General features: G+C 48.3%; 1 protein-coding gene across 1 annotated transcript in view; it reads right to left on the reverse strand.

Moving 5' to 3' along the window:
• ZSWIM4 (zinc finger SWIM-type containing 4) overlaps window positions 1–11,664 on the reverse strand; it is a 32,243-nt gene that overhangs the window by 5,527 nt on the left and 15,052 nt on the right. The window contains exons 8-12 of the mRNA XM_012810257.2: window positions 10,600–10,737; window positions 10,041–10,295; window positions 9,162–9,297; window positions 1,686–1,840; window positions 205–368 (exon numbers count right to left, since the gene is read on the reverse strand). Of these exons, the coding sequence (XP_012665711.1) occupies window positions 205–368; window positions 1,686–1,840; window positions 9,162–9,297; window positions 10,041–10,295; window positions 10,600–10,737 (848 nt within the window). The remainder of the gene's footprint in view (window positions 1–204; window positions 369–1,685; window positions 1,841–9,161; window positions 9,298–10,040; window positions 10,296–10,599; window positions 10,738–11,664) is intronic.

Here is an 11,664-nt window from a genome sequence, read left to right on the forward strand (position 1 = left end):
CCACCTTAGGTGTACGTGGCTGGCGCCTTAGCCGGTTGAGCTATGGGTGCCGAGCCTGTAGCTCACATTTCAACCTCACCTACAGAGAGGCAGCTCAAAGTCAGGCCCTGTTTCAACAAAGGGGTGGCTGAATTCAGACGCGCGGGCTCACACTTAGGCCCTGCCCAGAAGCAGCTCCACCTGCCTCCACCCTGCACACCTCACCTGTAGGCCCAGCTCCAGCGCGATGCCCAGCAGTGTGGTGTCCGGTGGTGCACCGGCTGGGGTGGCTGTCTTGCAGGCGTCCTGTGCCAGCTTGAAGAGCAGGGCCGGAGAGTGGATGTTCTGTTGGATGGAGCCCAGGACCGTGTGCAGCCACTTAGGGTCTCCTAGGTGAAGGGAGGGCCAGCATGCACAGTTGGACACAGCCAAGCACCAGATCCTACAACTGCCCGATCTGTTCACACAGGTCCCTCCTCCCAGGGGAATGCATGTGCATGGAGGGAGATACACCAAGCAATGTTTCTGTGAAGATTCAGACACTCAGTGGCTCCCTCTGCCTGGTTATCTCCTAATTGTTTCCTGGAGAAAGCCACCTAGGGACCCCTAAGTGGACCCCTCACCTTCAAGGGCATAAATTCTGAACCCTGAATACCAGGGTTCAAATCCCTGTCCTGCCACAGACTAGCTGTGTAACCCTGAGAAAGTCAGTTCACCTCCCTGGGTCTTGGTTGGCCCCTCTGTAATGTGGGTAATATGTGGTACCAAGGCAATGAAACCTGCCACACAGGGCAGTGGTGACTCCATACTTTGAAAGGCCTTAACCTGGCAAGGAGCTACACAGATGTTAGCTTTTATTACTACTGTTATCACTGATCCAGATTCTATAAGTCCCCATCCTGTTCCAGCCACACTAGCCTCCTCTCTGTTCCTCAAACATAACAGGGATGGTTTATCTGTAGGGCTTTTTGCACTGGCTGTTCCCTCTGTCTGGAATGCAGTTCCTAGATGCTATGGACTAAATTGGTCCCTCCCACCTCTCCACCAATGATCCATTGAAGTTATAAAACCCGTATTTGTAGATGGGGCCCTAGGGAGATAATTAGGTTCAGATGAGGGTGGGGCCCTCATGGGAGGATTCATGCCCTTATAAAGAGACCAAGAAATTTAACTTTCCTTTTCTGTCCCTTTCTCCCTCTTTCTTCTCACCATGTGAGAACACAGTAAGGTGGTCTCTGCTAGACAGAAAGCCTTCACCAGATCCTGACCTCTGATTTCTGGCCTCCAGAACTATAAGAAAATACATTTCTGTTGTTTAAATTGCCCAGCTTATGATATTTTGTTATGGCAGCTTGAGCTCTGAGCTAAGACACCAGGTACCTGCACACCTCTACCTTCAGGCCTTTGCTTAAATACCTACCTACCTTTATTCCCCTTCATCGCACTTAATTATCTTCTCAGTTATTGTGTCACTAACTTCTCCCACTAGAATGTAATAGCATAGGGCAGGGGATCTGGGATGGTTCTGACACCTGCTACATCCCCAGCACCTAGGACATATGTGCTTGGTACATATAGAAGGTGTTCAAGAAATACTAGTGGATTTCTGCAAAAGAATAAGAGGAGATAGGAAAGGCAAGAGGGAAAGCAAGAAGGAGAGGAAGACAGAGGAGGAAGATGGGAATGGGGACAGCCGCCATCCTCACCCTTGGCAGCTGTCAGCATGGCAGAGGCCAGTTCACACTGGCGGGTCTCCAAATGGCCGAGGATGAACCAGCGGGGGAAGCGGTTGCTCATGATGGAGTCCAGTGGGTTGGGGTGAGGTTCTACAGCCAGAAACGCTGTTTCCAGTACGGGCAGCCTGAGGTGAGGGGAGATGTGAGCCCATGGTGAGGCAGGCTGCTATCTCCATCCTCTCTAGGAGACAGTGAGGCCTCTGCCTCCAGCCCAAGTGTCCTCTCTCAGGCCAAGCAGGGTGCTGGGAGCCCAAGAAGATAGAGAAGGTATGCACAAGATTTTCACTGCTGTGCTGTTTCTAACACTATGGAGAATTATCTAGATGCATATCATCTAGGATTTGGTTGAACAAACAATGCTCCATTCATGCACCAAGAGCCACATGGTTTCTAAAGAGGTAAAGGGATTATACTTGTGCCCTGATGTGAGCCCCATCAGTTCCTGGATGACACACCTCCCCCTTGCTGGCTCGATTACTATTCCTCTCAATGTCCCCCAAATATACCATCCTGCCTCAGGGCCTTTGCACAGGCTGTGCACCCTCTTCGTGGAATACTCTTTCTAGACTGCTGGTGGCTCCTCCCTCACATCATTTGAGTCTTTGCTTATAACTTCAAAAAATTGTTTATTTATTTATTTATTTTTAGAGACAGGGTCTTGGTCTTTCACCCATGTTGGAGTATTGTGGCTTGGTCATAGCTCATGCAGCCTTCAACTCCTGGGCTCAAGAGATTCCCCTGCCTCAGCCTCCCGAGTAGCTGGGACTACAGGTGTGTACCACCACATCTAGCTAATTTATTTTTCTTTTGAGACAGAGTCTCACTATGTAGCCCTTGGTAGAGTGCTGTGGTGTCATAGCTCACAGCAACCTCAAACTCTTTGGCTTAAACAATTCTCTTGCCTCAGCCTCTCAAGTAGCTGGGACTACAGGTGCCCGACCCAGCATCCTACTATTTTTTTGGTTGTCACTGTTGTTTGGCAAGCCCGGGCTGGGTTCAAACCCACCAGCTCCAATGTATATGGCTGGCACCCTAGCTGCTGAGCTACAGGTGCCCAGCCACACCCAGCAAATTTTTAAAATTTTTTTGTAGAGACGGGGTCTCACTATCTTGCCCAGGTGGGTCTTAAAACTCCTGGCCTCAAAGAATCCTCATGCCTCAGCCTCCAAAGGTGCTGGGATTATAGGCATGAGTCCCCAGGCCTGGTCTCATATCCTGCTGGGTGAATGCTTCCCCAGTACCCCCATCACAAGTGAAATTGCAGCCTCAAATTCCAGTGCCTTCTACTACATCCTTGACCTTTTCCTACAAAACTCAGCATCATCTGACATGCAACATAGTTTACCTATTAATTTATTTGTAGGCTGTCTCTCACTAGAAAATCAGCTCCATGAGGGCAGAATTTTTTTTTTTTAAGAGAATAGGTTGTTTGGATACCCAAGAATGTCGTGGCACCATCAAATTTCACTGAAGCCTCAAAGTCCTGGGCTTAAGTGATCCTCCTGCATTAGACTCCTGAGTAGCTGGGACTACAAGCATATGCCGCCATAACTGACTAATTTTTATTGTTTTTTGGGATAGAAATGGGTGTCTTGCTATGTTGCCCATGCTGGTCTTGAACTCCTGCCCTCCAGTGAACCTTTCTGCTTTGGCCTCCTAAGGTACTGAGATTATATACATGAGTTACCTTGTCCAGTGGAGGGCAGGAATTTCTTTTTTCTTTTCTTTTTTTTTGAGACAGAGTTTCACTATGTCGCCCTTGGTAGAGTGCTGTGCTGTCACAGCTCACAGCAACCTCAAATTCTTGGGCTCAAGCAATTCTCTTGCCTCAGCCTCTCAAGTAGCTGAGACCACAGGTGCCCGCCACAATGCTCAGCTATTTTTGGTTGCAGTTGTCATTGTTGTTTAGCAGGCCTGGGCCAAGCTCGAACCCGCCACCTTTGGTGTATGTGACTGGCGCCGTACTCACTGAGCCATGGGTGCTGAGCCAGAGGGCAGGAATTTCTGACTATTTTGTTTACTACCACATTTGCAGTGACCCTGACAATGTCTGGTACACAGAAGATGAACAGCAATTGTTTATTTGTTGAATGATTCCACATCACTAAGGTGTATCGTTACATGCCTCACTATATATGTAGTTTCATGTTTAGAAAGTTATTTTAGGGGGCAGCGCCTGTGGCTCAAAGGAGTAGGGCGCCGGTCCTATATGCCAGAGGTGGAGGGTTCAAACCCAGCCCTGGCCAAAAACTGCCAAAAAAAATAGAAAGTTATTTAGGGGTCTCGGCGCCTGTAGCTCAAGTGGCTAAGATGCCAGCCACATACACCAGAGCTGACGAGTTTGAATCCAGTCTGGGCCTGCCAAACAACAATGACAACTACAACCAAAAAATAGCCAGGCGTTGTGGTGGGCGCCTGTAGTCCCAGCTACTTGGGAGGCTGAGGCAATAGAATTGCTTAAGCCCAGGAGTTGGAGGTTGCTGTGAGCTGTGAGGCCATGGTCCTCTACCCAAGGTGACAGTTTGAGGCTCTGTCTCAAGAAAAAAAAAAAAAAAAGAAAGAAAGTTATTTAGGCAGGGAGTGGTAGCTCCTAAATGTAATGTGGATGTGGCGAATAGGGAACTCTTATATACTGTTGGTAAGGATGTGAACTAGTACAACCTGTATGGAAAACAGTATGGCGATCTTCAAAGAACTGAAGTAGACCTACAACTTCTGGGTATCTACACAAGGGAAGGGAGACCATTCTATAAAAAAGGCACCTTTACCCAAACGTTTATGGCAGCACAATTCACAATTGCAAAGATGTGGGGTCAAATTTAGTGCCCATCAACTGATGAATGGATAAATAAAATGCAGTGTATATATATGTGTGTGTGAATACCACAGAATACTACTGAGCCATAACAAAAAAATGAAATAATGTCTTTTGCAGCAACATTGATGGAACTAGAGACCATTATCCTAATTGAAGTATCTCATGAGGGGGAAAAAACATCTCATGTTCTCACTTACATATGGGAGTTAAACAAGGGATATATACATATATATTCATAAAGTGGTATAACAGACATTGAAAACTACGAGGTGGGAGGGCAGGAGGGATAAAAATCTACCTGTTGTGTACAAAGCTTACCATTCTGGTAACAGGTGCACTGAAAGCCCTGACTTCAGCATGACACAATTCATCCATGTAACAAAAAACATATGTACTCCCTAAATCTATAAATAAATAAATAAAATTATTCTAATTTGCTAGATGTGATTAACAGAAGGGAAAAAGAGTTAAGACTATTCTGGTCCCAAATATTGGCTAAATTTCCTTGCTATGTAATCTTGGGCAATAGAAGACACCTTAGGCCCATTTCTTTTCTTTCTTTTTCTTTTTTTTTCTAAGAGACAAGAGTCTCACTTTGTTGCCCTTGGTAGAGTGCTGTAGCATCACAGCTCACAGCAACCTCCAGCTCTTGGGCTTAGGCAATTTTCTTGCCTCAGCCTCCCAAGTAGCTGGGACTACAGGTGCCCGCCACAACACCCGGCTATTTTTTTGTTGCAGTTTAGCTGGGGATGGGTTCGAACCCACCACCCTTGGTATATGGGTCTGGCACCCTACCCACTTAGCCACAGGCACTACCCTTCTTTTCTTCTTCTTCTTTTTTTTTTTTTTTTTTGAGACAGAGTCTTGCTCTATAGCCTTGGCTAGAATGCAGTGGCATTGTCACAGCTGACTGCAATCTCAAATTCTTGGGCTCAAGTGATTCTCCTGCTTTGGCCTTCTCAGTAGTTGGGACTACAGGTGCTCACCACTATGCCCAGATAATTTTTCTTTTTCTTTTTTTTTTTTTGAGGAGAAGAAAAGAGAAGTTTATTAATTTTCTGGTGAATGAGGAGGTTGTCAGATTCCCATCCTAAAGTACCAACATCCTCTAAATTTTCTATTTTTTGTAGAGGGAGGATCTCACTTTTGCCCAGGCTGGTTTTGAACTCCTGACCTCCAGTGATCCCCTGCCTCAGCCCCTCCAAGTGCTAGGATTATAGGCATGAGCCACTGTGCCCAACCCAAGCCTGTTTCTTTATGCAGAAAATGAGAGTAAATATACTTATTTTTCTAGATTGTTTAGAAGATTATATGGATTACTGTGATTTAGACCCAGGGCCAGAAACTTTTTCTGCAAAGGGCTGGATAGCTGATATTTTTGGCTTTGCAAGTTATTTGGTCTATGCTGCAAGAACTTAACAGTGCTATTATTATGTAAAAGAAGCCATAGAGAATTCACAGATGAATGGACTTGGCTGGGTGCCAATAACACCATTTCTAGACACTGAAATTTGTATTTCCTATAGTTTTCATGTATCACAACCATTTAAAAGTGTAAAAAACCTCTCTACTGAAGATCAAGCCAAAACAAACAAAAAAAGTAAAAAGAGGTGGTGTCTGTGGCTCAAGGAGCAGGGCACCGGCCCCATATACCAGGGGTGGCAGGTTTAAGTCCAGTCCCGGCCAAAACTGGAAAAAAAAAAAAAAAAAAAGTAAAAAGAATTTTTATCTTAGGGGTTTTACAAAAATAGGTGGTAGGCAAAATTAGGCCTCTGGGCTGTAGTTTGCAGACCCCTCGCTTAGAAAAAAACATCTTTCACATATAAAAGCTTGTTCTAGGCTTGGCGCCTGTACCTCAAGTGGCTAAGACACCAGCCACATACACCTAAGGTGGCGGGTTCGAATCCAGCTTGGGCCCGCCAAAACAACAATGATGGCTGCAACCAAAAAATAGCTGGGCGTTGTGGTGGGCGCCTGTGGTCCCAGCTACTTGGGAGGCTGAGGCAGGAGACTCCTTTGAGCCAGGTGTTGGAGGTTGCTGTGAGCTGTGATGCTATGGCACTCTACCCAGGGGGATAGCTTGAGGCTCTGTCTCAAAAAAAAAAAAATCTTGTTCTCTAAATTATAGCTTTTTTTTTTTTTTGAGACACTCTGTGGCCCTGAGTGGAGTGCTATGGCTTCTCAGCTCATAACAACTTCAAGTCTTCTTGTTTTTTGAGACAGAGTCTCAAGTTGTCGCCCTCAGTAGAGTGCTGTGGCATCACAGCTCACAGCAACCTCCAACTCCTGGGCTCAAGTGATTCTTCTGCCTCTGCCTTCCCCAAGTAGCTGGGAGTACAGGCACCTGCCACAACGCCTGGCTAAGTTTTGGTTGCAGTCAACATTGTTGTTTGGTGGGCCCAGGATGGATTCCAAACTGCCAGGTCAGGTGTATGTGGCTGGTGCCTTAGCTGCTTGAGCCATAGGCACCGAGACTCAAGTCTTGGTCTCAAGAGATCCTCTTGCCTCAGCTTCCCAACTAGCTGGGACTATAGGCACCTGACACAATGTCTGGCTATTTTTTATTTTTGGTAGAGATGGAGTCTTGCTCTTGCTTAGGCTGGTATTGAACTCCTGAACTCATGCAATCCACCCACCTTGGTCTCCTAGCATGCTAGGATTATAGGTGTGAGCCACTGTGCCTGGTTTTAAATTACAGCTTTTATGTAAGTTGTAATTATTATTATTATTTTATTTTTATTTTTTTTAAAGAGACTGAGTCTTGCTATGTTGCCCAGATTGGAGTGCAGTGTTTGTTCATACATGTGAGGTAACGAGCTATGATTGAATTTTTGTCCTCAAGCGATCCTCCTATCTCAGTCTCCCCAGAATCTGGGACTAAAGGCACCCACCTCTACGTCTGGCTCCAAAATTATTAATAGGTATTCCTGGAGTATGGTTCAGAGGTCATGGGATGGGTTTCACTTTGTTGGGCCAGATGGGTTCCACTTTGTTTGGAATCTGCTGGTACATGTGAGAAATTATAATAAGGTCTTTTTTTTCCCAAGACAGTCTCACTATGTCGCTCTCAGTAGAGTGTGGTGGCATCACAGCTCACAGCAACCTCAAACTCTTGGGCTTAAGTGATTCTCTTGCCTCAGTCTCCCAAGTAGCTGGGTATACAGGTGCCTGCCACAATGCCTGGCTATTTTTTTGTTGTAGTTGTCATTGTTGTGTGGCTGGTGCCCTAACTGCTGAGCTACATATGCTGAGCCTATAATAAGGTTATTCATTGCCTTATTCATTTTCTGGGGTGTAGGCAGAGAATAGCATAAACATCTGTCATTTCCTGACTGGTTCTCTTTTTTTAAATTTAAATTATTTTTTGAGACAAGTTCTCTCTCTCTACACTCAAGAATCTAGTGATGCAATCACTGCTCACTATAAGCTCAAACTCCTAGGCTCAAGCAATCTTCCCACCTCTGTCTCCCAAGTAGTGGGACCACAAGCATGTGCCATTATGCCCACCCAGCTAATTGTTTTTTAATTTTTTTTTTTGAGACAGAGCCTCAAGCTATCTCCCTGGGTAGAGTGCTGTGGCATCACAGCTCACAGCAACGTCCAACTCCTGGGCTCAAGCGAGTCTCCTGCCTCAGCCTCCGAAGTAGCTGGAACCACAGGTGCCCGCCATAACACTTGGCTATTTTTTGGTTGCAGCCGTCATTGTTTTGGTGGGCCTGGGCTGGATTCGAACCCGCCACCTTAGGTGTATGTGGTTGGCGCCTTAGCCACTTGAGCCATAGGCGCGAGCCTTAAATTTAATTTTGTATAGGCAGGGGTATCACTGTGTTGCCCAGGCTGTTCATGAACTCCTGGCCTTACACACTCTCCTGCTTTGTCCTCCCAAAGTGCTGGGATTATAGGAGTGAACCAGTCTGCCAGACCCTGACTGCTGCTTTTACAATGCATTGGGAATACTACGCAGTGACTCAGATATTATGTGACAAGGCAAAGCCTGTAAGAAGCAATGCTTAGTGAAAACAAGCCGCAAACACTAAGTACTGGATCCACCACTGGCATTCATGAAGGATTTATGTTCAATTTCCAGATTATTAGTTTGCAGAAATCTCGACTCTTGTTACATTGCTTACCTCCAGAGAGATTTGGGTAGGCTGAGACAAACTTACCCAGGAAAGGGCTTAGTTTTCTATACCTATTGCACATTTTTTTTTTGAGACAGAATCTCACTCACTATGTAGCCCTAGATAGAGTGCAGTAATGTCACAGCTCACAGCAACCTCAAACTCTTGGGCTTAAGCTGGGACTACAGGTGCCCACCACAATGCCCAGCTGTTTATTTACAGATGAGGTCTCGCTCTGGCTCAGGCTGTTCTTGAACTAATGAGCTCAGGGAATCCATCAGCCTCAGCCTCCTAGAGTGCTGGGATTGTAGGTGTGAGCCACCGTCCCCGACCTATTGCACATTTATATTTCATAATGAAAAGCTCATGGCAGCACTAAGTGCCAGGCTAAAGGAGACTGAATTTGCCAATCTGTGAGTCCTCCTTGAAGATAGGGCTCAGAGCTCTCCTACCTGGCTCTTGCTCCCAGCTCCCACTCTGGTCATGTCCCCAGCCGCCTGTCCTCACCTCATGGCTCGGAGTGCGAGGTGATAGGCCAGGTCTGGGTCATGAGGCAGCAGCGCGGTGAACAGGTAGCGGGCACAGGTGTGCATGGGTACGCTCTCCCGGAACAGCACCTCTCCGAAGCCGCTGAAGGGACCCCCTGCAGGGACAGCCTGAGCTCAGCCCCCAAATGTGAGCTCACCAGTTCTTCCCAGGTCTCCTTAGACCTCAGGCTCAGAGTGGAGGATGTGCTGGTCCCAAGACAGAGTGATTGGGGCCAGGGAAGTCCAAAGGATAGGGGCTCAGGGCTGAGACTTTGACAATTACTGGGGAAGCCAAGGAAAAGAGGAGACCACCAGGTACACCAGGGTGAGGGGCAGGACTCAGATGCAAGGTGGGACTAGAGGGTGGAGATGCAGCTGCATCTGTGGTGGTGGGTGGTTGAGGGGGCGGAACCAACGGCCCAGGCAGCAAAGGCCAGAAGGTGCAGGGCCAGTCGGCCCTTTGTTGCTGTAAGGGGCGGGGCCTCACAGCATACAGGCCTTTAAAGTCAGATCACAGACGAGCCAGGAAGGACCAGGGCGGAGCCAGTGGGATTTGCCTCCGCTGTAGATGGGGATGGAGTGGATGTCTTTTGGCATCAGCAACTAGACTCATTGGCTTTAAGGCAGGCAGGCGATGTCGCCAGGGTATAGCAAGCACCATTCTCAGCAGTTATGGGCTGGCAGCCGGCACTAGGGGGTGGGGCCAAGAGCTGGATCTCACCTCTTAGGAATTGCCCAGGTATCAGTGGACAGTAAGGACCACGGAGCAGGACCTCCCTATCCAGTAGCAACCGGGGCACTATCGGACCTGGGACACTAGCTATTACAGGAACGGCCAGACCTATGGGTGGGACCTCACCTTCCAGCAGCAGTCCCGCCTGTTTGCGCAGCACCTGCACCAACTGCTCATCCAAATCCACCTCCTCCAGCAGAGCCAGCAGCTGCTCCTCGTTGCGCACCACCTTGTCCTGGGCATACAGGCCCTCTGGCAGGGTTCGCTGCTGCCCCAGTCCCAGCAGTGTCACCTCCAAAGCCAGCACCAGGTAGGACTCACCAGGGCTCCCAGGTACGGGTACATGCTGGTAGGCAACCTTGCGCTTCTCGGAGCCTGAGTCTGGGGAAGACAGGACGAGGCCTGCTGGGAGTTGGATCCGTTTCCCTGGGACCTTCTTAGCCCTTGGCCCCAGTCTTGGAGCCTGGGGGTGGGGTGGACTTTAGACGGAGCCCGGAAACTCAGCACTCACCAGAGTGTGAGGCCCCTCCTAGCAGCAGCTATGTCTATGGTGGCTTCACTTCCAGAAGCTGGCCACGGGGTGTGGTCAAGAGGAAAAATGTGGGGTCACCCAGGTCCTGGGCCAGGGGGCGTGGCCAAGGGTGGGGATAGTCCTGCCTCCTCCTAGGGCCCTCCCCTTGGGTACCTGAGTAAAGAGTGAGGGTCTCCTCCTCCAGGCGGCAGGCCTCCAGGAGCGCCCTGCAGAGGCAGCCGATGGGATCCAGGGGGTGGCCCACCCATCCTTCCGTGTTGGTAATGCAGGTGGAGCCTTTTTGGAGCAGTTCTGAAGGCAGAAAATAGGGGCTCAAGCACCTGCCTAAGGCTCTGGGGTGGGGCTTTGTCTCCCAACCCCAGCCCAGCCTCCTGGGGAGGCTGTGGCAGTGCTTGCCAAATGCAGGCCTGGCAGGGCACAGGAACATTGGGTGCTTTCTAAAACACCCAACCAGAATGTCATTCCTCTCCTCCTAGTATGTAATCCCTCATCACCTTTCTGAAAATAAAGTCCAAACAACTTGCAGGGCCCTAAGGAATCACTACAAAATTTCTCCACATGGTGCTCTGAGCCCTCTGAAAGCCCATCCTCCAACCTTCTCCCCCAAGTCATGCATTCTCTTGCTTCTGGACTTCTCCCCAGAACACTCTTCCCCCCCATCTTTGTCCTGGGTATCTCCTAGTCATACTTTAGTTCTCAGCTTAGCTCTCACCTCTGTGGGTGCTTTCCTGATCCTCCAAACCTGATCAGGGCTCTGGTTGGGTCTCACTCAGAGCCTCCATGCTTCTTACATGACTTGCTTTCTGCTCAATTTTCTGATAGCTGATCCATCAACCTCATCACTCAGAGAACTCAGGGCTCCCTCCTGTCCACCATAACTAGTTCACAAATGCGTTCTTTTGGGGGGGGGGCACATGCATTGTGGGTTTCATTTTTCATTTTTTGAGACAGAATCTCACTCTCTTACCCTAGGTAGAGTGCTGTGGCATCACAGTTCACAGCAAATTCAAACTCTTGGGCTCAAGTGATCTTCTTGCCTCAGCCTCTCTAGTAGCTGGGAGTACAGACGCCTGCCAGAGCACCTGGCTAGTTTCTCTATTTTTTATTTTTTTATTTTTATTTATTTTTATTTTTTGAGATGGAGCCTCAAGCTATCCCCCTGGGTAGAGTGCCATGGCATCACGCTCACAGCAACCTCCAACTCCTGGGCTCAGGTGA

Source organism: Otolemur garnettii, unplaced genomic scaffold (assembly GCF_000181295.1).
Source record: "Otolemur garnettii isolate 467f Iridium unplaced genomic scaffold, OtoGar3 scaffold00127, whole genome shotgun sequence".
Lineage (NCBI taxonomy): Eukaryota > Metazoa > Chordata > Mammalia > Primates > Galagidae > Otolemur > Otolemur garnettii.